We start from the raw sequence: 26,493 nt of genomic DNA, 5'->3' as shown, positions 1-26,493 counted from the left end.
ACAGTGCCAGTGATCACTGATTGGGCTTCCATTCCCACCTGTCTATAAGAAGTTTGTATGTTCTCCCTGACTTCATGGGTTTCCTCCTAGTGGTTGGTTCCTCCCACATTCCAAAGATGTGCAGGTTAGAGTTTGAGAGTTGTGAGCATTCTATGTTGATGCTGGAATTGTGGCAACACTTGTGGGCTGGCCCCCAGCACATCCTCAGACTAAGTTGGCCATCATCGATAAAAGCAACACTTTTCACTGTATGTTTTGATATTTCAATGCACCTGCGACAAATAAAACCACTCTTCTTTTCTCTAAACCAGAAAGAAGAATATTAACCCATCTTCACTCAATGGAAATAATTCTATTTACCAAAGGAAGTCCATATACTCTCTGCATTACCTCCACTAGGATGCTGCTTGCTTTGTTTCCTCCAAGCAACTGGTGAAGATGGTGGTGAGTGATGAGGAGAGACAACAGGGGAAACCGAATCCTGCTGGAGAAAAGTTCAGGTCTTAGTAGTCAATTTTCATGGAAATAAAATTCAATGGATCAATCAATGCTGCTACTTCAGCTCACCATTTAGTTAATGTGAAAAAAAAAGGCCTTTTACAGTTTTTGTAACTTGTGACAGATTTTGTCTTGTGCTGCGCTGCCACAGAACAATTTTCACGCCATGTCAGTGGTAATATTTTGTTTTTGTTATTTACAGATTTAGCATGGTAACAATGAGCTGGTGCCACCCAATTAAAGCCATACTAACCTGCATGTCCTTTGAATGTGGGAGGAAACCCACATGGTCACAAGAACATACAAACTCCTTATAAACAGTGACAAGTCGCTGGAGCTTTAATAGCTCTTCCTAACCTCCATGCTATTGTGTCGCCCATAATATACAGTTGTAAGAAAAAGTTAGTAAACAGTTTGCAATTACCTGTTTTTTTGCATTAATATTATTCATAAAATGTGGTCTGATCTTCATCTGGGTCACAATACTAGACAAACATAATCTACTTAAACGTCCTTAAGCAACAATAACCCCCAAACATTTCCTGTAACTGCCAATCAGACATGCACAATGGCAAGGAGGAATTTAGACCATTCCTCCATACAGAACTGTTTCAGTTTATCAATATTTCTGGGATGCCTTGCATGAACAATCCTCTTCAAGTCATGGCACAGCATCTCAATTGGGTTAAGGGCTGGACTCTGACTTGGCCACTGCAAACCACAAATTTTCTTTTTAAACCATCCTGTTGTTGATTTACTCTTTGTGCTTTGAAATATTGTCTTGTTGCAGTATCCAATTTCTATTAAACTTCAGATGATGAACCACTACCCTGATATTATCCTGTAAAATGTTTTGATACAATTTTGAATTCATCATTCCCTCATCGATTGCAAGCTGTTCAGGCACTGAGGCAACAAAGCAGCCTCAACCATGATGCTTCTTCCACTGTGCTTCACAGTTGAGACGAGGTTTTGGTATTGGTGTGCAATGCCCTTTTTCCTCCAAACATAGGAAAGTGCCAACTTTCTACCAACTTTTGTCTCAGCTGTCCCACAGAATATTGTCACAGAAGCATTGTGGAACATCCAGGTGGTCTTTTGCAAACTTGAGACGTGTAGCAATGACTTTATTTTGGAGAGCAGTGGTTTCCTTCCATGAACACCATTTTTGTTCAGTGTTTTTCTTATAGTAGCCACATAAACTAAGACTTTAACAAGTTCTAAAGATTTTTTACAGGTCTTTTGTAGCCTTTTCCAGCTTCCTGCAACTCTACAATTCTTCTTCTACAGTCCTCTGAAAGTTGTTTTGATCGAGGCATGGTGCACATAAACAGATCTTTCTTCAGAACAGCAGGCTTAGTCAGTAACCTGACTTTTTTTTAAAAATGGGGCAGGGCACCTCTACAACCCACACCTCCAATCTCATCTCATTGATTGAAACACCTGACTCCAAATAACTTTTGTCAAAGGCATCATCCCAGAAGTCCACATAAGTTTTTGAACCTAGACTGTGATTGTTTAAAATGATGCAGTCAGTATTGATGAGAAGTACAACTGTTTGTGTTATTAGTTTAGGCAGATTGTGCATGCCTGTTATTGTGACTTAGATGAAGATCAAATCACATTTTGTGAGTAATTAATGCAGAGAACCAGGTATTTGCAAAGGATTCACAATTTGTTTCTTGCAAAAGTATCTGATTCTGGCAATGATATGTCTGAGCAGGTGGGTAGTTTTTAAAATTGTGCACTCTTAATGCATGGATAAGGATCTCAGTGAAAACCCAACTATACCTTCTCTTCTCATGAGTGATGAGCAGCCAGAAATTCCCAGTAGCAGTTGGAAGTACTGAAGATATCTTGGGGGGGGGGGGGGGGGGGTTTAGAAATGAGTGGCAAGTTCTTTAGCCAGATGGTGGTGAATCTGTGAAATTTATTGCCACCTATGGCTGTGAAGACCAAGTTATTGGGTGTATTTAAAGCAGAGGTTGATTGGTTCATGATTATTATGTCAAAGTTTACAGGGAGAAGGCAGGAGAATGGGGTGGAGGGGAAAAATAAATCAGCCATGGTCAAATGGCCTAATTCTGCTCCTATGTCTTATGGTAATTTTGATTGTTCCCAAAACATTAAAAGGCATTTTCCTTCAATTATTTTAAGTATATTCATTTGTAAATTACTTTTACAAATAGCAATACTTCATGCATTTGATAGTGTCATACTTACAACGCTGGATGAACCCAGAAATCACAAGTTCAAACTCCACAGCAAATCAACAGACTGAATTCATAATTAAAAGAGATAACTAAGTCTCCTGTTTTTCAGTACATTATCAAAATGGAGATAGGGATGAGAGGAAAAGAGAGAAATTCACACAAACTGAGAACAATGGACTGTTTCACCATACCTGTTGTTCTGTTGCCGGCACTCGCTGTGTAACCACATCATGGGGCACGCCGGTAGAAACCTTTTTGACTTGTGTTCGGCTGGGAGGGGGAGGAATGACACTGGTGTACGTGCCCTGGACCTGGTTATCAGATTCAGAATACATAGATGCACGCCTCAGCTCCTGCTTATTCTCAGAAAATACAGATTTGGGTAATGGATCCTTCTCTGTTGGAGGAAAAAAAATAGGTTAGGCAGATGATAATGCAAGGGTGCGATAGGACATTTGCACTGTTGTAAGCCAAACTAATTTATGATTATATTGCTGTAAAGATAATAAACTAGGTTAATGTTGGGTTTCAACCAAAGATCATTTTTGTTTTAAAGTGGTGACCAATCTGATCTTAGTTACAAATTCACTGTCCAGTAGCAGCAACTTTACACTTTGAATTGTGGTGCACTGACAAGGACAGCACAAGAACAACTTGTATGATTCCAAATTGTTTGGCATCTGCAACTTCTGGATAATAAGCCCCAAATTCACTGTACTTTTTGTTTTAAAACAAAATCAATCACCTGAATTTTTTTATATTTACAGATTCAGCTTTTACTTTAAAAAGTTCAAGATTTGAGAAATGAAGCAGGGGAATTGGCTTCTTCAAGCCCTCCCTTACACCATCCCACTCCTGTCTACTTCTTCCTAGGCAACTATTTCCAAGAAAGATGCAGACCAGCTGGAAAAATGACAGATGTATTTAATGCAGACAAGTGTGAGGTGTTGCACTTTTGGAGGACCAACAAACATAAAGCTTACACAATGAACAGCAGGGTACTGAGGAGTGCAGTAGAAATGACTGTCTTGAGACTACAGATCCACAATTCCTTGAAAGTGGCATCACAGGTAGAGAAGGTTGTAAAGAAAGCTTTTGGTACATTGGCCTTCCTAAATCGAAGTATTCAGTATCGGAGTTGGGATATGATGTTGAAGTTGTAAAAGGCCTAATTTGGAGTACCGTGTAACACACACAAAATGCTGCAGAAACTCAGCAGGCCAGGCAACATCTATGGAAAAAGAGTAAAGTCAATGTTTCGAGCCGACATTTCACCAAAACTGGGGAGAAAAAAATATGGAATCAGAGTAGAAAATGGGGGAGGGGACAAAGAAACAAAAAGTGATAGGTGAAACTGGGGGGCGGGGGCAGGGGTGAAGTAAAGAGCTGGGAAGATGCATTGTAAAGACTGCAAGATTGCATTGGGGTTGTTTCCTGCACCCATGCAGAGCTCACTGACTTCAACTATTGCCTCTAACTTCTACTGTGCTCTCAAATTTACCTGGTCCATTTCCAACTCCTCCCTCCCCTTTCTCAATATCCGTCTCTGAAGACAGCTTAAATATCAATGTCTATTAGAAACACACTGACTCTCACAGCTATCTGGACTATACCTCTTCCCATGCTGTTCTTATAAAAATGCCAACCCCTTCTTTCAATTCCTCTGTCTCCACTGCATCTGCTCTCAGGATGAGGTTTTTCACTTCCGAACTAAGGAGATGTCCTCCTTTTTCAAAGAAAGGGGCTTCCCTTCCTCCATCATCAATGCTGCCCTCAACCACATCTCTTCCATTTCGCACACATCTGCCCTCAACCCATCCTCTCGCCACCCCACTGGGGATAGGGTTCCTCTTGTCCTCACCTGCCTCAAGCACAGAAATCTCAGTGACTTCCGTGATCTCCAACGACATCACACTACCAAGCACATCTTTCCTTCCTCCCCCACTTTCTGCAGGGATCACTCCCTATGCAACTCCCTTGTCCATTTGCCCCTCCCTACTGATCTCCCTCCTGGCACTTATCCTTGCAAGCGGAACAAGTGCGACACCTGCCCCTACACCTCTTCCCTTACTACCATTCAAAGCCCCAAACAGTGCTTCCACGTGAGGCAACACTTCACCAGTGAGTCTGTTGGGGTCATATGCCATGTTCAGTACTCCTGGTGTGGCATCCTGCATACTGGTGAGACCCGACGTAGTTTGGGAGACTGTTTCACCGAGCACCTTAGCTCCGTCTGCCAGTAAAAGTGGGATCGCCAGTGGCCACCCATTTTACTTCCACTTCCCATTCTGACATGTCGGTCTATGGCTTCCTCTATTGTCGTGATGAGGCCACACTCAGGTTGGAGGAGCAAGACCTTATGTTCTGTCTGGGTAACCTCCAACCTGATGGCATAAGGAGCGATTTCTCAAACTTCCTGTAATGCCTTCACTCTTTCCTTCACCATTCCCCTCTCTCACCTTATCTCCTTACCTGCCATCACCTCCCTCTAGTACTCCTTCCCCATTTCTTTCTTCCATGGCCTTCTGTTCTCTCCTATTAGATTCTACCTTCTCCAACCCTGCATCTCTTTCACCAATCAATTTCCCATCTCATTGACGTCAATGAGCTCCACATCGGTGCAGGACCAATGCAGTCTTTACAAAGCAGTCTTCCCAGCTCTTTACTTCACCGCAACCCCCCAATTTCACCTATCACTTTGTGCTTCTTCCTGCCCTCCCCTTACCTTCTTACTCTGGCTCATCTTTTTGTCTCCAGTCCTGATGAAGGCTCTCGGCCCAAAACATCGACTGTACTCTTTTCCATGGATGCCACCTGGACTGCTGAGTTCCTCCAGCATTTTGAGTCTGTTGCTTGGATTTCTAGCATCTGCAGATTTTCTCTTGTTTGTGATTAGAGTATTGTGTACAGTTTTGGTCACCTACCTAAAGGAATGATGTAAATAAGACTGAAAGAGTGTAGAGAAAATTTACAAGGATGCAGCCAGGACTTGAGTAATAGGGAAAGGTTGAATAGGTTAAGGCTTCATTTCCAAGAGTGTAGGAGAATGAGGGGAGATTTAAATGAGGTGTACACAATTATGAGGGGTATAGAAAGGGCAAATGCAAACAGGCTTTTTCCACTGAGATTGGGTGAAACTACAACCAGAGGTCAAAGGTAAAAGGCAAAATATTTAGGGGAACACTAGGGAAAATCTCTCCAGTAATTTGAGAGTGTGCCCTTGGAAGAAGTCATTGCAGGTTCAATTTCAGCATTTAAGAGAAATTTGGATAGGTACATGGAAGGGAGGGATATGGAAGACTATGGTCCAGGTGCAGGTCAATGGGACTAGGCACATTAATAGCTTGCAATGGACTAGATGGGTGAAGAGTCTGTTTTTGTGCTGTGACTCTAAGAACTTAAGTGGGACATTATATATAGAATGGCACCACTTTAGTGAAAAATGCCACAGTTCTCATTCAAAACAACTATTTTAAGAACAAATGAACACAATATGAGGGAGGGTAAGACCCTTCAAACATACTTCATGGTAACAATTTTGTTTGATCTTTCTCCATTTTCCAGCACCATCCTCCTTCTCTAATGTCTGGAAATCTTGTAATCTGCCTGAATTGTACTCAAACCTCCACAGCTCTCCAGGGTAGAGAACCAAAAATGTTTAATTTCAGTCCTAAACAATCTACCCCTTACTTTGAAGCTGTGGTTCCAGTTTTAGACCACTCAGCCAGTTGAAATATCCTCTACCCAATCATCCTGGCAAGGCTTTTAAGAGTCATTCAACACTTAAGCCCATCTGAGCTGAACTGTTATCCAGCCGAGAAATTGAGCCCACATCCACCACTTCCGCTGGCAACGCAGCCCACATTCTCACTAGCCTGAGTGAAGTTCCCCCTTAGGTTCCTCTTAACCATTTCACCTTCTACCCTTAACCTTTGGCCTCTAGTTCTAATCTCACCTAACCTCAGAGAGGTTTTCCCTCAAAGAGGAAAAGCCTCTTTGTATTCACCCTACCTATACCCCTCAATTTTATACATCTCCCTCAAATCACCCCTCAGCTGTACATTCTGGTGCAATCTGCCCTCAATTGTCTAAACACCAGAGAATAGAGTTCAGTCTACTCAATCCATCCTCATAGCAAACCTGTCATAGTTGAAACTGGTACAATGAACTCTTCCCTGCACTCCCTCCTTAGCAAGTATACGTTTTCTCAAGTTTTCTTGTAAGATGCTAGCCAAGAGCACAAACAAGAATAATCACTTGCAGCACTCTCAGAGATGGCACCTTCCCTTATATCTTAGTTTGCAGTCCATCAGTTCTTAATATTCTGCTTAGACTCCCTTGGCCTGGCCTCTCTTTCTCATTGTTGTCCTCTAACCAGCATTTGGAAACCACTAGCATTCCTTTCAGCAAGTCTGTAACTGCCACATCTGTGCGAATGCACTTCTCAGTCTCCCCCCCAGGGATCCAGATGATCCAGATGCCATGGCTGTTTGGGTGTCGGAATTCATAAATCACTACCCAGAACGTGTTTCAATTTTTATTTTACACGTGCAAATAATGTGGCTTCCTGTTACGTAAAATTGTGATTACAGATGGTTTCCCGAGGCCACGACCCCCACCCCTGTAACACACAAGTCATCCATATTTGGTAGAAAACAGTTGCCTTGCTCAGTTAATTGAACATCAGTGCTGTCACCTCCCAGCATTGAGTAACAAGTTAGTACTAACAGATCAGCCTGTGATCAATGACTAGCAAGTGAAATTTGCTTTAGAGAATTTTTAACTGGATGAAAATTTGTGTAAATATATTCCAAACAAAACAATGTTAAACTGAAACATGTATACCAGCTGGAGTCTGAGAGCAAAAAACAAAGTTGAAAACACCTTTTCACTTCAGGTACTCTGGTTCCCATCGTCATAAGAATCCAATGCTCGAAACACCCTTGTCTAAGTTACCACAAGAATGATTTTGGAAAACTATGGAACAATGCATAGAGATGCTGAACTACCAGATTGACTGGCTATGTCAAGCTTTTATGTTATTATACAGAAATTAATCTTCCCCTTTGTTATCTTGACCTCTGTTTTAATTCCCAGTGCTGGTTTGCACCAATCAGCATGTATGACCTGTTATTCATTTGCTATGCAACTATGCATTCATGATTAGCTGTTCAATGTAGTATGTGACTCTGACATCGATTAAAAGTCCAGTGTTGCTAAGAGTTCTTGCTGCATGACCTGTTTGACTCATCTGCAATGTCAAGTTCTGAGAAAGGGCACGAGCTGAAACACTGACTTTGTTCTGATGAGAGATGTGAAAAATGGCAAGCGTTTTTAGCTTTCATTCACCATTTCTCATTTGTTGTATTTTGCTCTCATGGAGTCCATAAACTGCCCATTTATCTCAGTCTTCACTTGTCTGCCAACAAATAGAAAATCTTTTCCTTCACTCACCCAACTAAACAATTTTTGAATGCTATGGTCTGCTTAAATTAACATCTGAGAAATCAGAAAGCCTCAGACATCCGTTTAAAAAGTTCTTCCCCAGTGAAACACTCATCCAGACCTTTATGTTGAATTAAACAAGTTACGCAATATTTCAGAATCAATGTCACAGTCAGAATTAGGTTTAATAATACCAGCATATGTCATGAATTTTGTTAACTTTACAGCAGTAGTACAATGATAAATAAATACTGGGAACAAAAAAAAATTAGATACATACGTGTATATGTCTATAAAATAGTTAAGTTAAAATAAATTTTAAAAAAATAAAAGTAGTAGGGCAGCATTCATGGGTTCAACATCCATTTAGAAATCAGATGGCAGTGGGGGAAGAAACTACTCCTGAATTCCTGAGTGTGTGCCTTTAGGCTTCTGCACCACGATCCTGATGGTAACAGTGTGAAGGCACGTCCTGGGTGGTGGGGATCCTTAATGATGGACACTGTTTTCCTAAGGCACTGCTTGTTGAAGATCTCTTTGGATACTGCGGAGGCTCGTACCCATGACGGAGCTCACTGGTACTTATGACCAGCTCTATTATTAATTTCCAAATCCAGCAGTACTCCATGTTCTGACTCATATCATACCATTCACTCATCACCTGTTTTACTTGACCTATATTGATTCCAGTTATTTTTAAAAAAAAATCAACTTGAAGATTTTCATCCTAGATTTCATACAGTAATTACGCCTCTGAAATTTCAATCTCCTTCAGCCTTTTAAGACCCCTAACTTTCTGAACACTATTTTTAGCTGCTTGACCAAGTTTATCATTCCAAATCAAACATGTCAAAGCTTGACACAAGAGATCTGCGGATGCTGGAAATTCAGAGTAACACACATAAAATGTTGGAGGAACTCAGCAGGTCAGGCAACATCTATGGCATAGGTGTCAAACACAAGGCCCGCGGGGCATATCCGGCCCGGCGTACAATTATATCCGGCCCGCGAGATCATTTTAGATAGATCTATTATTTTAATTATTAATGGCCCGGCGATATGAAGCGCTGATAACACGCAAACTACAGATCCCATAATGCAGCGCAACAGTTGCCGATAGGCTACCCGGGAACATTACCGCGTCAAGCGTCTGTTGCTGTATACAACGCTATTCTGAAGTCAAAGCTGCAGTGTAATGGGACACTAAAGGCAAAGTACGACACTGCAGGGCCCGTACAGTTTATTCGCTCCATTCCTGAAGCAATGCCTCAGCTCCGTCTACATGTGGCTCGAACCTTGCGCATGTTTGGTAGCACATATCTGTGTGAGAAGCTTTTCTCAGTGATGAAGATTAACAAAACATCACACAGGAGTCGTCTCACTGATGAACACCTGCAGTCCATCCTGAGAATCTCCACAACACAGAACCTTACACCAAACCTAAACGAACTTATTGCCAAGAAAAGATGCCAAGCATCCAGCTCTGACAAAACGGCATAAGAGTAAAGAAAACTGAGTGTTTTGATTTGTTGTTGTTTTAACTTTTGCTGAAAAGCACAAATTTTATTTATATTTTCAGGGTTTTTTTGCAGCATGCTCATATTTCTAACTTGTATAATACTGACAGGAGATATTTTTATGGAGAGCAAAATATTTAAGTTATTTAAAGTTTTAGTTTATTTTTTCTGGAATAATATTCCTGTCTGTTTTTATTCATATTTATGTTCAAAAAATGTTTAGTTTTAGTGTGTTCAATAAATGTTTATCCTGTTCGGCCCACAACCTAAAGTGTGCTTTGAGTTTTGGCCCCATGTGCAATTGAGTTCGACACCTCTGATCTATGGAAATGAATAAACAGTTAATATTTCAGGCCAAGACCATCATCATGTCTGGAAAGGGAGGAGGACGAAGCCATAATAAAAAGATAGGAGCAATAGGAAGGAGTAAAAGGTGACGGGGTAGGTGAGTGGAGAAGCGGGGGAACTCAAGCTGGAAGGCGATGGGTGGAAGAAGTAAAGGGCTAAAGGAGGACAGAGAAAGGGAAAGGGAAGGAGGGGAACTAGATGGGGTAATGGGCAAATCAGGAAGAGACAGGGTCACCAGAATGGGGAATTGGAAAAGGGAAAGGGAGAAAAATTAAAATTGGAGAAATCAATGTTCATGTCATCAGGTTGGAGGCTACCCAGTGGAAATAAGATATTCCCATTTTAGAAACAGCTTTCTAAATGTATTCACTGCTTCACTTTTAAGACATTCCTTGGAACATATCGAAGGTCTACTTGAATCTAGTTCTCTAACAAACCATTCCAACTCCCGGGATGTGGTCTGAAGCAGGTCACAGAATAAATAAAAATATAGCCTAAGATACAATTTTATACAAGAACACTTTCTTACTAAGTGACATGATCAGACTCAAATATAGGCCAAGCATGTGAAACCTGTGCTTGTTTTTTGCAGCACAAATACTCAATTCTGTGTCAGACTTGGAGATAAGCACACTCAAGATTTCACCTTCAACTAATACGAGACTATTTCTATCCTTGCTTTTGATGCTTGTTAAAACTAGAAAAAGGCTGATCACACATGTAAGAAGTTGAAAACTGCAGCAAAATGTTTGTTTCCTTCCTATGAATGGCAGGATATTCTTTCACAGAAATCCAGAACTTGTCCAGGAGCAGGTCAGTAAATCTCATTTTGAGTGCACCACCTGACTGCAGCTCACAAAGTTCTTCCTCTTCTCTCACAGTTAAGTTCTCAAGCTGAGCAGAAGATTCAGAGAAAGGGTCCTTCACCTAGTCATACACTTAAGTTGAAAGGAAGGAAAAATAATGTTCAATTTTGTTCTGCAGTTCTTCCAGGTGGTTTTCAATAAGACTTGAGACTTTTGAATATCCTTCCTCACTCTCAGGCCCTTTTCTGTATCTGTTGTTGCTCTAAGGCAGTGAAATGATCAAGATTGTAATTCTTATCAGAATTGTCCATAGGCCTAAGCCTAGAACCCTACTTAACCATCTCACAACTCTTCTTCAAAAATCACCACAGTGGACCATAGACATGTCTGCAAAATACAGGGAATAATAGCCCCTAAAAGACCAGGTTAGGTGGGTTCATTCAATGCTCAGAAAATGCACTTCACTCTCATCAGCCCACCATCCCCTCCTCTGTGCAATACAGTACTCCTCATTAACCTACCATCCTACCCTCCATGTAATACTATGCTCTCCAATTATCAACGGCTTCCACTATCTCACATTAAAATCTGAGAATGGGCTCAACCAAATAAACATGGTCCTACTGCGCACTGCCATACTGGGCTAAGAGACCTCTAACGAGATTGCTAACTGGGCTGCTCAGTCACTGCCTACCACTGCTAGCGGTAACACCGTGCAAGATTCCAAAGATGTTTATTATTTAAAATCGCATCTCTCACGGAACCCCAAGCAACCTTTTGCAGAACCCTAGGGTTCCAAAGAAGCCCGGCTGAGAAACCCTGACTTAAATGGTCAAGATTACAGCTGGCTTTTAGGCAGAAGGTCTTGAATTGCAAAACATCATGGCAAATGAATGCTGGCCTTTATTGCTGGAGGGATTGAACTTAAGAGCAGGGAAGCTCTGCTGCAACTGTGCAAGGTACTGGTGAGGCCGTACCTGAAGTACTACATGCAGTTCTGATCTCCTTACTTGAGGAAAGATGTATTGTGTTGGCAACTGGTGCAGAGGAGGTTCACTGGGTTGATTCTGGAGATGAGGGATTTTGTCTGAGGAGAGATCGAGTCATCTCGGACTATTCAGAAGAATGAGAGAGAATCTGATAGAAACATAAAATTATGAAAGAGATAAGAAAGAGGCAAGAAAGTTGTTTCCTCTGGTGAATGAGACTAGAACTAGGGAACATAGCCTCAAGATTCAGGGATTCAGAACAGGGATGTGGAGAAAATGCTCCCCCCCCCCCCCCCCCCCCCAGAGAGCAGCGAATCTGCGGAATACTTTCCCCAGGAAAGCAGTGAAAGCTACTTCATTAAATATATTTAAAACAGAGTTAGGTAGATTTTTGCATAGCAGGGAATTGCAGGTTATGTGGAAAAGGCAGGTAGGTGGAGCTGAGCCCATGACCAGATCAGTACATTCTTATTGAATGGCAGAGAAGACTTGATGGGCTGGATGGCCGACTCCTTCCCCTAGTTATCATCTTCTTGTGTCATTGGATAAATAATGTATACTTAATAACTGTTTAGAGCAGGAATGCCCAACGTGGGGTCCACTGACTCTTCAGTTAATGGTAGGGTTCTGTGGCACAAGGTTAGAAACCCCTGGATCACAGAATGCAGTAATATGCTCTCAAACTGCCCCAGATTAAATGGCCTCTACTTTTTTTAAAAAAACAGCTGCCAGGTACAAGGCTGTGTTGCCAAGCATGCAACACAATCTATATGCAAGAACAAAATGAAAGGTAATGAAAGCACACACCCAGCCATAAACTCCTTGCCCCTGGCGGACACACCACTACTGAACCCAACTATCGACCTGCTCCTTCCCATGTCTAAACTCTTTAGAACCAAGTCATCTACCTTCCCCAAAATTAGAGCCCCACTAACCATCTGAATGCTATCTTCTAGTACAAGTTCCTTTGCTTTTCACAGTCAAAGATATGGTATGCCTTTTCTAAGCCTCCTCAACTCCCTCAAACCCATCTCCAAACCAGTTTAATAGTTACTGACCCCACATCTCCTCAGCTGTCTTAGTGTTTTTCACCTTGGGAAATTTTTGATATGAAAGGGGCTGAACAAAAATGATGCTGTTGTTGAATGAACTACACTTGTGGAGCAGCCAGCGAATCAGAATCAAGTTTAATATCACTGGCATGTGTCATGAAATTTGTTGTTTTGTGGCAACAGTATAGTGCAATATGTAATAAAAACTATAAATTACAATAAGAAATATGTAAAAAAATAAAGTAATGCAAAACGAGAGAAAAAAGGTGAGGTAGTGTACATAGGTTCATCGTCCATTCAGAAATCTGATGGCAGAGGGGAAGAAGCTGTTCCCAAAATGTTGAGTGTGTCTTTAGACTCCTGTACAGCCCCTTAGATGAGAAGAGGGCAAGTTTGGCTGATGAGATCCTTAATGAAGGCTGCCACCTTTTTGAGGCATTGCCTTTTGGATGCTGGGGAGCTGGCTGAGTTCCTGCAGCTTTTTCTGACCTTGTGCAGTGGTCTCTCCAAATGAAATAGTGATGCAAACACCCAGTTAGAATGCTGCCCATGGTACAACTGCAGAAACTTGCAAGATTTTGGGGACAAACTAAAAGCCCCTAAACTCCTAAGGAAATATAGCAGCGGCCATGTCTTCTTTAATTGTATCAATATGTTGGGCCCAGGATGGATCTTCAGAGATGTTGACAGCCTGGAACTTCTCACTTTTTCCACTGCTGATCCTTCAATGAGGACTGATATTTATTCCCTCAACTTCAAGGTACAAGGTTGTTGTTTCGACACCACTCAACTAGCTGATTGACCTCACTGCTGTACGCCTTCTTGTCACCATCTGAAATTCTTCCAACAATAGTTGTGTCTTCAGCAAATTCATAGATGGTATTTGAGTTGTGCCTAGCCACATAGTCGTGGATGTGGAGAGTAGGGCAGTGGGCTAAGCACACATCCTTGAGAAGCACCAGTATTGATTGTCAGCAAGGAGATGTTATTCTGTATTTGCACAGACTGTGGTCTACCGATGAGGAAGTGAAGGATCCAGTTGCAGAGGGAGGTGCAGAGGCCTAGGTTCTAGAGCCTATTCATTAGTACTGAGGGTATTATGGTGTTGAACGCTGAGCTGTAATCAATAAACAGCAACCTGACATAGGTATAGTTGTTGTCCAAGGTCAAGTGGAGGGCCAGTAAGATTACATCCACTGTAAGCCTATTGTGGCGATTGGCAAATTACAGTGGGTTCAGGTCGTTGCTTAGGCAGGAGTTGATTCTGTCCGTGACCAACCTATCAAAGGACTTCACAGCAGATGTCAATGCAACAGTAGCTCATTCAGGCAGCTCACCCTGCTCTTTTGGGCACTGGTATGATTGTCACAGGTGAGAAGCAGGTGAAAACCTCTGACTGCAGCAGTGAGAGATCGAAGATGTCCTTACACTCCTGCCAGTTGGTTGGCACTCATCTACCAGGTATACCATCACCATCCTGATGCCTTGCAAGGGTTCACCTTCTTGAAAGATATTCTGACACTGGCCTCAGAGACAGAGATTACAGGGTTACTAGATGTGGCAAATGATACGTAGCTCCCTTTCAAAGCGTGCATAAATGAAGTTTAGTTCATCTGGGAGTGAAACATCACAGCCATCCATGATATTAGGTTTTGCCTTATCTGAAGTAATAGCCTGCAAATTGCGCCAGAGCTGACATGCATCTCATTCGGTCTCTTAACTTCAAAATGTGGACATGGGATGGTATGGTAAGTGCTCTTGATGGTATAACAGCGGTCAGGTGTGTCGACTCCTCTGGTTCCACAGGTGAAATGTTGGTAGTAGCTGCTCAGATTTGAGCTGACCTGGTTGAAATCTCCCACAATGTTAGGGAAGGCATCAGGGTGTGCTGTTTTGTAATTATGCTGCTCAGCTCTCCAGTGCCTGCCTGATATTAGCCTAAGATGGAATATATACCGCTACTAGGATGATGACAGAAAACTCCCTTGGCAGATAAAATGGATGACACTTGACCGTTAGATGTTCCAGGTCTATTGAGTAGGAATTTTGTTCTGAGGTCTTGAGTTTTATTTTCCAGAGATTGTACATTCACCAGCTGGTAAGTGGTGTTTTTTGGTGGGGGGGGGGGGGGGGCAGAGAGGACAAAAGCTTCTGCATTTCAGTTGTACCTGTAGCCCAATGCAACTTCCTGCTTCCGTTTTCTTAAAGGGCACCACATATGCGACCCGAGTCTGTTGTCCAAAGTTTGTCGATCTTGAGGATCAATAGACTGTACACTCACTTTAGTATTGAACAGATGCGAATTATACAATTCCTGACTAAAGGTCTCGGCCCAAAACGTCAACAGTGCTTCTCCTTATAGATGCTGCCTGGCCTGCTGTGTTCCACCAGCATTTTGTGAGTGTTGTCTGAATTTCCAGCATCTGCAGATTTCCTCGTGTTTGCGAATTATATAATTAAATGTTTTTGCAATACATTGAAGCTATGATTTATACAGGACAAATGTTAATGCATGGGAGAGTAAAAATACTTGCCAACCACATCTTTCAAGTTTAATGGATTATGCAATATCCATTAAATGTTTGATGTTTCATAAAGGTAAACCACTATACAAGTTCTGAGAGGCATTTTTATTCCCTTTATAAATTTCCATGTCTCTAAAATGCCTCAAATTAAGACATGGGAAAAAATAGAAAGCCATGATTGGACAAGTTAGAAATAACACTGAATTTCTACTCTTTGCTTCAGGAAATTCCTTTGGTTAGCCTTTTAAAACTGGCTGCATCAAAGTAGAAAAATTAATAAATTCATCTATTATTGATTTAATCCACCTCAGTTTGTTAAAGTAATAACTTTAAGAGAACACTGAAATTTCGCAACAATTGAACAGTCAAACACCAGGGCTAGAACCGACAAGAAAATCTCTTCAGTTACTTCACAACTACACAAGATGTTCAATTGAGCAGCCATTGTAAAAAATGCTTCAGATGCAAGCTTAAAAATTTAATAATTGCCTTGTTTCTATCAAAAACTTACACAAGTAATCTTAGTGAAATTTTGCTGGTCTGCTGAGATCATCCATTGAATATAATTCACATAGATGTGTGTATTTCAGTTACAGTGCAAAAGGCCAGGTTACAGAAATATTCAAGCAATGGCAACATAAAATACTGGGGTAACTCAGCAGGTCGGGCAACACTTATGGAGAGAAATAACAAACATTTTGGGTCAAGACCCTTCAGTAGGACTATTAAAGTAATATCCCCTTTAGTGCTTATATTTCTAAACATCTTATTTCAGTCAATATAACTTAAAAATATTTGACAGAGCAGGTAAACGAGAGTGGAGAAATGATCACTTCCTCTCCTCCACACCCATCAGCCCCTATCAAACCACTCCCTCTGGCCAGCTTCCCTGAAACTGCCTCCATAGATACTGCACGACCCTCTACTTCCAGCTGTTGACTTTTTTTGCTTTTAGTTGCACTTAAGAGATACAGAACAGTAACAGGCAATTCTAGCCAACAAGCCCACACCACCCAATTACAACCATGTGACCAACTAACCTACTAACCCATACGTCTTTGGAATGTGGAAGGAAACCAGAGCACCCAGAGGAAACCCACAGAGTCATGGGAAGAATGTACAAACTCCTTACAGACAGAGGCGGGAATTGAAACTGAATTGTTGGTGCTGTAACAGAATTACACCAATCACTAGGATTCTCAAAAACACAGCACCCCACTCACTACTTAAGTCAGGCAACAGCTTACTGGTAGTTCAAAAGGCAAGATAACACTTTTTCCTGAGGTAAATTGTGCAAACAGAGGCAGCAAGTGAAGGCAAAGCCGACTCAAGGGTAGAGGGATGTTTGAGACGATGTCGGAGTTGGAGAAAGCAAATGAATCGGAGCGGAGTCAATGCAGAAGTTAGTTTCATAGACCATCCACCTAAAATGGGACCAAGGTTGGATCGACCCAAGCACCGAGCTAATTTTGAAAGGTCGACAATGGCCTCGGGCTAGGCAGTGAGATCTAAGCCCAGAGCGTATCACTACAGCAGGACCCGGATCCTATTCCACAGCATGATCTGGTGTTTGGACAATTTAAACGTCGGCACAAATAGACTGAAAAGGCAGGGTGCTGGGTCCAGAGGCAAGGATCAGGCTGATTCAGCTCAGTCTTCTATGATGTTCACTCCTTTCTCCACAGTTTTGAGGTCGTTGAACTGCTTCAGCTGCTATGCTCTTTGTGACTGCGAGCTTCATGGTTATTTGCCCCACTATATGAACCAAGACAGAGGCTACTGGCCTACTCTTTCTCTGTGCATTGGATGCGGGTCTCTTTTAAATTGGGTCCTTTTAGGTTTCTTGTTTTGCGGCTGCCCGTAAACAGACAAATCTCAGGGTTGTATAATTTATACATTCTTTAATATTAAATATACCTTGAATTTTGTTAACTGGTTATCCAGTTCCCATTTAAATGTCACAATTGAATGTGCATCCACCAACTCTCCCTGTATATATGGGAAATATTTTAATGTAATGTGGGATTACAGCAAAGTTCAAGGATATGGCAAATTACAAAGACTAAAGGTAAGGCAAAAGAAAATTATTAATATGAAAAATGCTAAATAGACTATCACAGAGTGGGATTAGAGGGTACAAATCCAAGTGTAAATCTATAGATAAGGTTAGAGCTTGCAACAAATAAAAGAGATGTACAAAGTACTGTTTATGAAAACAATGAAGAGTGATGATCAGGGAATGCAGAAATAGCTACATCATCCCAATAGTGATTGCAGAATAGTAGCTGGAGAATGGATCAAGAAACAATTTAAATTACCAGATACAGATACAATCAGTGGTCACCTTATCAAATACCTCATGTACTTAGAGGTCTTCTGCTGCTATAGATCATCCAGGTTCACCGTGTCATGCATTCACAGATGCTCTTTTGCACACCACTATTGTAATGAATGGTTATTCGAGTTACTGTCACCTTCCTGCCAGCTTGAACCAGTCAGGCCATTTTCCTGTGACCTTTCTCATTAACAAAGCATTTTTACCCACAGAACTACCACTCATTGGATTTTTTTTTTGTTTTTCCAAACATTTTCTGTAAACTCTAGAGACTGGTGCACATGAAAATCCCAGGAGATCAGCACTTTCGAAATACTCAAACCACACCGCCTGGCACCAACAATCATTCCACTGTCAAAGTCACTTAGATCACATTTCTTCCCCATTCTGATATTTGGTCTGAACAACTGAACCATGTTTGCATGCATTGAGTTGCTCTCATGACTGTATATTCAGAATTACTGTGGTGCATTGGAACGACATGCAACAGAAAAAAACCTTCAACAATTACAACGAATAAAGAATTACAAAAGTAAAAGTTAGAAGTACAGATGTGGAAAAAATATGAATAATGTATACCAGGATGTATCTGCAACGTAAACACCATTATAAAAACATTATCATACAAAATGCAGTGATAGATTAGGAACCAAATGTTGAACGGACAACAAACATTTTGGAAGAAAAACTAGCAAAAGTGGAAGAACAATCAATACACCTGCAAATGTGAAAAATTTAAAACAAAAGCAGAAAATGCTGCAAATGCCCAGGTCAGGCTGCTTCAGTGGGAAGAGAAAGAGCTAACGTTTCAGGTAGATGACCATTTGTCATAACTAGGATGCAGAGAAAAGCATATTAGGCTGCAGGAACAAGATCGCACTGAGGGGAAGAGGAAAGCAACCACAGGGATAAGCTGTAAACAAGGTTAAATGGTCAATGAGTGAATGGGAGCATGTAGATATAGTAAGACATGCCAAGCAAGTTAGGTTAGAGAAGAAAAAAGAGCCAATATCACAGACAGAAATATAGTTATGCTGTGTTATGATAGGTTGAGTGAGCTAGGGCTTTCCCCTCTGGAACAAAGGAAGACTTTATAGAGGGTTAAAAGATGATAAGACATACATTGAGTGAACAGTCAGAGACATGTTCCCAGGATGGAAATGAAAATGGCCAATACAAGTGGGCATAATTTTAAGCGAAGGGAGGAAAAGACAGTTGGGGAGGGGTGTGGAGAGGAGAAGAATGGTCCTACACAGATATTTAAGAGTCTTAGATAGGCACATGGATACAGAAAAATATAGAGGGCTAAGTGGGGGGGGAAGGGTTAGATTAATCTTGGAGTAGGTTAAAAAGTTGGTACATCATGGGCTGAAAGGCCTGTATTATATTGCAATGTTCTACGTTCTAATTCAATTTCAAGGCCCAGAAGGTATGACATGCCCAAATGGAAGATGAGGTGCTGTCCTTTGAGCCAGTATTGGGTTATATTGTACAGTGTTGAAAGGCAAAACAAACTGATAATCCAGAGTGGGAGAGGGATGAAAGATCAAAGTGTAGAAGACATTTGATAAGATGCCACATAAAAGACTTATCCACAAAGATGTTTAGACATGTGGGTGATGTATTAGAATGAATAGAGGTTTGGTTAACTCTATCTAAAGCAGAGAGTTTGGATACATGTGTGTTATTCTGGTTGGCAATCAGTGGTGAGCACAATATACATTAACAATCTGGAAGAGGGGACTGAGTGTAGTGTATCTAAGTTTGCTGATGATACTAATTTGAGTGGAAAAGCAAATTGTGCAGAAGATACGGAGTGCCTGCAGAAATACAGATAGGTTAAGTGAGTGGGCAAGGGTCTGGCAGATGGAATACAATGTTGGTAAATGCAAGGAAAAATGGAAGAACAGATTATTTAAATGGTAAAAAAATTGCAGCATATTGTTTTGCAGAGGGAGTTGGGAGTGCTTGCACATGAATCACAAAAGGTGCAGCAGGCTATCAAGAAGGCTAAGGGAATGCTGCCCTTCATTGCTAGCGGGATTGAATTTATAAGCAGGGAGGTGTTGCTGCAACTGTACAGGGTACTGGTGAGGCCACCCTGGAGTACAGCATACAGTTCTGGTCTCCTTCCTTGAGGAAGGATATACTGGCTTTGGAGGCGGTGCAGAGGAGGTTCACCAGGTTGATTACAGGGATGAAGGGGGTTAGACTATGAGGAGAGATTGTTGCCTGGGACTGGACTCACTGGAATTCAGAAGAACAAGAGGACATCTTGTAGAAGCATATAAGATTATAAAAGGGACAGACAAGATAGAGGCAGGAAAGTTGTTTCCACTGATAGGTGAGACTAGAAGTAGAGGGAGGACATAGGTATGGCCCTTGTGGCTAAAGGGATCGGGGGTATGGAGAGAAAGCAGGTACAGGGTTCTGAGTTGGATGATCAGCCATGATCATACTGAATGGCGGTGCAGGCTCGAAGGGCTGAATGGTCCACTCTTGCACCTATGTTCTATGTTTCTATGTTTCTATAGCCTCAAGATTTGGAAGAGTAGATTTGGGATGGAGATAGAGGAACTGTTGTTCCCAGAGAGTGGTTAATCTGCAGAATTCTTTGCCCAATGAAGCAGTGGAGGCTATCTCAGTAAATATATTTAAGACAAGGTTGGATAGATTTTGCATAATAGGGGAATTCAGGGTTATGAGGAAAAGGTCGGCAAGTGGAGATGAGTCCATGGCCAGATCAGCCATGATCTTATTAAATGGCAGAGCAGGCTCTACAGGCCAGATGGCCTACACCTGCTAACCTGCTATTTCTTATGTTCTTATGTCCTCGAAAGGGAGTCCACAACTGTAGAGCCCAATGGCTCCCAAACATAGTGGTGTGGGACCCAAGACCCCTGTCCCTCCACTCAAAGGAGGTAACAAGGAAAGTGTCAAATGAAGCAAGACTAAACATCTATTAATTTTCCACTCTTGTCCTTGACAATTTTAATACATGCAAAGTTAAAATCACCTAATATCACAACCTTATGTTTCTTGCAACAGTCTGTGATCTCTCTACAAATTTGTTCTATATCCCACAGACTACTGGTGGGATATAATACAGCCCCACTATTATTTAGTTCCACCATACAGCCTCACTAGATGACTCTGTCCTGACTGAGCACTTCTGTGACATCTTCCCTGACTAGCAATGCCTCCCCTCCCGCTTTAATCCCACCAGCTCTGTCACATTGAAACAGAACCACAGAACACAGAACCAGTCCTCCCACCCCCCCCCCAGCAACCAAGTCTCACTAATGGCTACAATATCATAATTCCATGTGCTGAACCATGCCCCAAGCTCATCCTACAATACTCCTTGCATTGTAATATATGCAGCTCAGAACATTAGTCCCACCATGCTCAATCTTTTAATTCCTGACTTTCCCAGAAGGATACGAGCCCACTTCCAGTTCAGTTGCAAGCTGTCCTGCCTGTACAGGTCCCGCCTTCCCTAGAAGAGTCCACTTCCTAAGAAGATTGAGGCAAGCAAAGCACACATCACCTTAATTGTGTTTTCGAGGAATACCAATGAGAATGTCCTGACAAGTTGGATCTCCATTTGGAATGGGAGTAGTCAAGCATCAGACCAGAAAAACCTACAGAAGGGCTGAGAACAGCTGAGAGGATTGTAGGGGCTCCCCACCATCCATTATCCTCGTTGACATTCTCCGATCAGGCAGGAGACTGATGCATAAAAACAAAAACGGTCAGGTCTCAATTTTATCCTTACCTTCATAGTTATTGTGTGTTATTTGTACTACTGCGTTTTACACCCTGGTTCAGAGAAACGCTGTCTCACTTCTATATACGTAATATAGTTATATACATTATATATACTTAAATGACAATAAACTTGACTTGAAATCCTGAAAGAGCCCAATGGTCGAAAAATGAAACACCCTCCCTCCTACCCCAACTCCTTAGCCACATGTCTCAATAGCATGTGACACCAGTAACAATCCTGAGATCACAACCCTAGAGGTCCTATCCTTTAGCTTAGGACCCAACTCCCTGAACTCACTTTGAGGGACCTCATCACCCCTCCTATCCATTTCATTGGTACCAATTTGGACCATGACCTTCTCACTTAAGAATGCTGTGGACTATCAGAGATGTCCCTGACCCTGGAAACTGGGAGGCAACAAACCATCCAAGAATCTGATCCACAGAGCCTCTTTTCAGTCCCCCTAACCCACTGAATCCCCTATCACTACAGATCACCTCTTCTCTCCCCTCTTCCCTTCTGAACCACAGAGCCAGAGACCTGCCCGCTGAGGCTTTCTTCTGCTAGGTCATTCCCCACTGCCAATCAAACATTATCCAAAGCAGTATACCTGTTATGAGGAAACAGGAGCACTCTGAACTTACTGTACATCTCCTTTCAGCCTCCTGACAGTCACCCAGTTACCTATGTCCTCCACCTCAGGCGTAACTACCTCTGTATGTCTTGTTGATGAACCCCTCAGCCTAATGAAAAATGCAGAGTTCATCCAGGTCCAGCTTCAGTTCCTTAACATGGTCTATTAGAACCTGCAGCTGGATGCAATTGTTGCAGGCGAAGTTGTCAGGGACACTGGCGATCTCCCTACCTTCCTACATCCCACAAGAGGAGCATTCCACTATCCTGTCTGGCATCAGCACTTCTCCAAATGTACAGTAACAAAGAAAATTAAATTTAAAAAATCTACCTATAGCCTTTGCCACTTCTTGCCAAAACCTCCAATCACAGCCTCAACTCCCTATCCTAACAATGGTTTAGATTAAACTTTATTGTCATTGTGCCAAGTACAGATACAAAGCCAATGAAATGCAGTTAGCATCTAACCAGAAATACAAAGAATAGTGTTATTTACAAAACTCACACAATGGCCACTCCACTTAAACCTATCCTTTTATTGGTGCTTGCCTTGCCTAAATACACACAATCCAATATCTCCTCAGGAATTGTGACATGTAAAATCCCCTGACTGCTTCCACTCATGTCTTTCAAAATCCTTCTACCGCACATTCTATTGTCCCCTCGCAACTGCATCCTTCCTATAGCATAGCAACAGAATGGCATACAATACTCCAAATGTAGCCTAACCAATATTTTGTTTAGTGGCAAAATGATGCTCTGACTTTTACGCTCTCTGCCCTGACCAATGAAGGCAGATGGCAGAGAGGGTAAATAACAAATAGTTACTTGTAGTTGTATATAGGTTCCTCAACAGCTACATTCTAGTAAAGCAACATAAAGAAAAAGTAGAAACTTGTCAGAAATCATTGATGATTTTCATGTATATATTGTAATGGAAAATGACAGCTCAGGTGAAAACCCACAAGTGTTTTTGGCTTCACTTCTTAAAACAATGCATTCAAAAGCCAAGCAGAAAGCAGACAATACTAGGTCTGGCATTGTGCAATGAGACTGAAATAATTAATTGCCTGATTATGAAGGCAGCTCCAGTTAGTCACAACATGAATGAACGTAACAATCAGTTTTAAAGGAGAGACAAATACGCCAAGCCTACATTTTAAATTTGGGCATCTACGAGGACATGAATTATCCAGTGACTTGGCGGGTTAGATGTGAAGGCAGAGGCCAACATGCAAGTTGTATCAAAATACATTAAATGATAGATAGATAGATAGATACTTTATTCATCCCCATGGGGAAATTCAACTTTTTTCCAATGTCCCATACACTTGTTGTAGCAAAACTAATTACATACAATACTTAACTCAGTAAAAAATATGATATGCATCTAAATCACCATCAAATAGATGGGAATGATCCATCATATATTTTTAACTAAAGTTACAGATTGCATCAAGTTTAATGAAAAATCAGAAAGCACTAAGATTACAGAGAATATTACACAAAAGTCACATGTGACTAAAAGATTGTAGACAAGAATACAAAGAGCCACGGAGCGTCCTCCCATACACGGCACGTAACTCCCCTTTAATTCCTTTATTATAAATGTACAGCAAAAGGATAATTTACAGTTGCAAAACCCACTTGCACAGTTTTGGAATTGGCAGATCATAGAAACAGCTGGAGAAAACTAACAGACAAGAGACCATGCAAACTCTGCACCAATGTGAACACGCAGGAACAAACAGCTGCAGAAAGCAGTGGATTGAACCTAGTACATCACAGACACATCCTTCCCCACTATCTTAACAAAGCAACATCTAAAGATCCCCACCATATGGGCCATGTGCAGCAAGTACAGAAGCCCGAGGTCCCACATCACCAGGTTCAAAATATCCACTTTCCTTCAACCACTGGGTTCTTGAACCAACCAGCAAAACCCACTAAAGATTAGCAACACCAAGGCCACTTTGAACTAAATGGATATATTCCTCTTAATTACTTTTCCTTGTAAATATAATTCAGATTTCTGTTTCTCATGAATGTTGTGTGTCTGTGATGCTGCTACGTTTTTCATAGCATTTGTACAAATATGAGCAGATGACAATAAACTCTACGTGACAATATGATCCATGATGACAATAAAAATCCATAATCAGGATTGAACCCAGGCCCCTGCAGCTGTGAAGCAACAACAGATTCACTTTGCAACCTCAAAAACATTCCATTCATATTGAAGAGGTAGTTGAGTGTTGGTCCTATAAACAGTCAAAGGAAATAACAGTGGAAAACAGAGAAGCTGGTTGAAATAAGACCAGGAGACCAGAGGAGCAGAATTAGGCCAATTCAGCCCATCGAGTTTGTCATGCCATTATGGCTGATTTTTTATTATTAACCATTGAATTTTCCTGCCTGCTTGCCATAACCTTGACCCCCCCCCCCCCCCTTACCAATCAAGAACCCATCAACCTCCACTTTAAATATACCCAATGACTTGGCCTTCAGACTTCTGTGGCAATGAACTCAACAGATTCACCATCCTCTGGCTAAAGAAATCCCTAATCACTGTTCTAAAGGAACATCCTTCTATTCTGAGGACCCTCTGGTCCTAGACTCCCCCGCTGGAGATGCTATCCTCTCCACCTAGGCCTACTTAATAGGTTTCAATGAGAGCCCTCTCCCATTCTTCTAAACTCTAACCAGTACGGACCCAGCGCCAAACACTCCTCATTCGTTAATTCTTTTATCCAGGTATCATTCTCGTGAACCTCCTCTGGACCAGCAGTTTCTTAGGTTAAAGGCCTAGGAAAACTGCTCACAATACTCCAAATGCAGCCTGACCAATGCCTTATAAAGCCTCAGCATTATATCCTTGTTCTTGTATTCTAGCCCTCTCAAAATGAATGCCACATTATATTTCCTTTCCTTACCACCGATTCAATGTGCAAGTTAATCTTAGGGAAATCCTGAACAAGGACATTATAGCAAGCCACTCAGGAAACTTCAAAGTTATCAGTCAACATAGCTTTGCAAAAAGGAAGCCATGTCTGACCAAAGTAGTAGTGCTGTGTGTATAATGGGAATCTATTAGTGTACAATAGTTAGGCTTCTAGAAAATGCCACATCTAAGATTACAGCATTTGGAAAAATAAAAGCTCTAGTGTAGAAGATGAAATATTGCCATGAATAGAAATGTAGCTGGTTAAAAGCTAATAGCTATAAAGTCGACTTTTCTGCTTGAAAGGGAGTGCTATCTCACAGGAATTGCTACTGACCTGAACATAATTTAACATTAACATTCCAATAATCTGGGATATCTGGGCCTTAAGTAGTACCATACAACTAGATGTTACCCTATTATTACCCAAGTTCACTTCAGAATCAGATTTATTATCACTGGCATGCGATGTGAAATTTGTTAACATAGCAGCAGTTTAATACAATACATAATCTAGCAGAGAAAATATATAAAATAAAAAATAAAGTAACAAGTAAATCAATTACATATATTGGATAGATTTTTTAAATGTGCAGAAACAGAAATATTATATATTTTAAAAAGTGACGCAGTGTCCAAGGATTCAATGTCCATTTAGATAATAGGATGGCAGAAGGGAAGAAGCTGTTCCTGAATCACGGAGTGTGTGCCTTCAGACTTCTGTAACTCCTCCCTAATGGTAACAGTGAGAAAAGGGCATGCCCTGGGTGCAGAAGGTTCTTAATAATGGATGCTGCCTTTCTGAGACACTGTTCCATGAAGATGTCCTGGGTACTTTGTAGGCTAGTGCCCAAGATGGAGCTGACTAGATTTACAACATTTTGCTGCTTCTTTCGGTCCTGTGCAATAACCCCTCCATACCAGACAGTGATGCAGCCTTTTACGAATGCTCTCCACAGTACAACTATAGAGGTTTTTGAATGTATTTGTTGACATGCCAAATCTCTTCAAACTTCTAATAAAGTATAGCCGCAGTCTTGCCTTCTTTATAACTACATCGGTATGTTGGGACCAGGTTAGATCCTCAGATATCTTGACACCCAGGAACTTGAAGCTGCTCATTCTCTCCACTTCTGATCCCTCTATGAGGATTGGTATGTGTTCCTTCGTCTTACCCTTCCTGAAATCCACAATCAGCTCTTTTGTCTTACTGACGTTGAGTGCCAGGTTGCTGCTGTGACACCACTCCACTTATTTCACAATTTAAAAAAATTATCTTCCTGTTAATCCAGTAACTTTAACAAGAGAGAGTGGGAAATACACAAGCATTCTATACCCAGTGCAGGTGCTAAAACTACCTACATCGCCAATCCTTGCTGTTCCTCACCCTCAAACCCAGTGTCAAGCTGCGCACCCATT

General features: G+C 41.4%; 1 protein-coding gene across 10 annotated transcripts in view; it reads right to left on the bottom strand.

The window, feature by feature from the left end:
* reps1 (RALBP1 associated Eps domain containing 1) overlaps window positions 1-26,493 on the bottom strand; it is a 116,221-nt gene that overhangs the window by 73,484 nt on the left and 16,244 nt on the right. For 6 of the 10 annotated variants that reach the window (XM_073051790.1, XM_073051792.1, XM_073051795.1 and 3 more), the window contains exons 2-3: window positions 2,903-3,108; window positions 361-484 (exon numbers count right to left, since the gene is read on the bottom strand). In XM_073051790.1, the coding sequence (XP_072907891.1) occupies window positions 361-484; window positions 2,903-3,046 (268 nt within the window). In that variant the 5' untranslated portion in view covers window positions 3,047-3,108. The remainder of the gene's footprint in view (window positions 1-360; window positions 485-2,902; window positions 3,109-26,493) is intronic. The other 4 variants (XM_073051798.1, XM_073051793.1, XM_073051791.1 and 1 more) reach the window with 3 other exon arrangements.

This window comes from Hemitrygon akajei, chromosome 7, assembly GCF_048418815.1.
Source record: "Hemitrygon akajei chromosome 7, sHemAka1.3, whole genome shotgun sequence".
Taxonomy (NCBI): domain Eukaryota; kingdom Metazoa; phylum Chordata; class Chondrichthyes; order Myliobatiformes; family Dasyatidae; genus Hemitrygon; species Hemitrygon akajei.
Note: the sequence above shows the minus strand (reverse complement) of the source record. Positions and strands in the feature narration are given on the sequence as shown.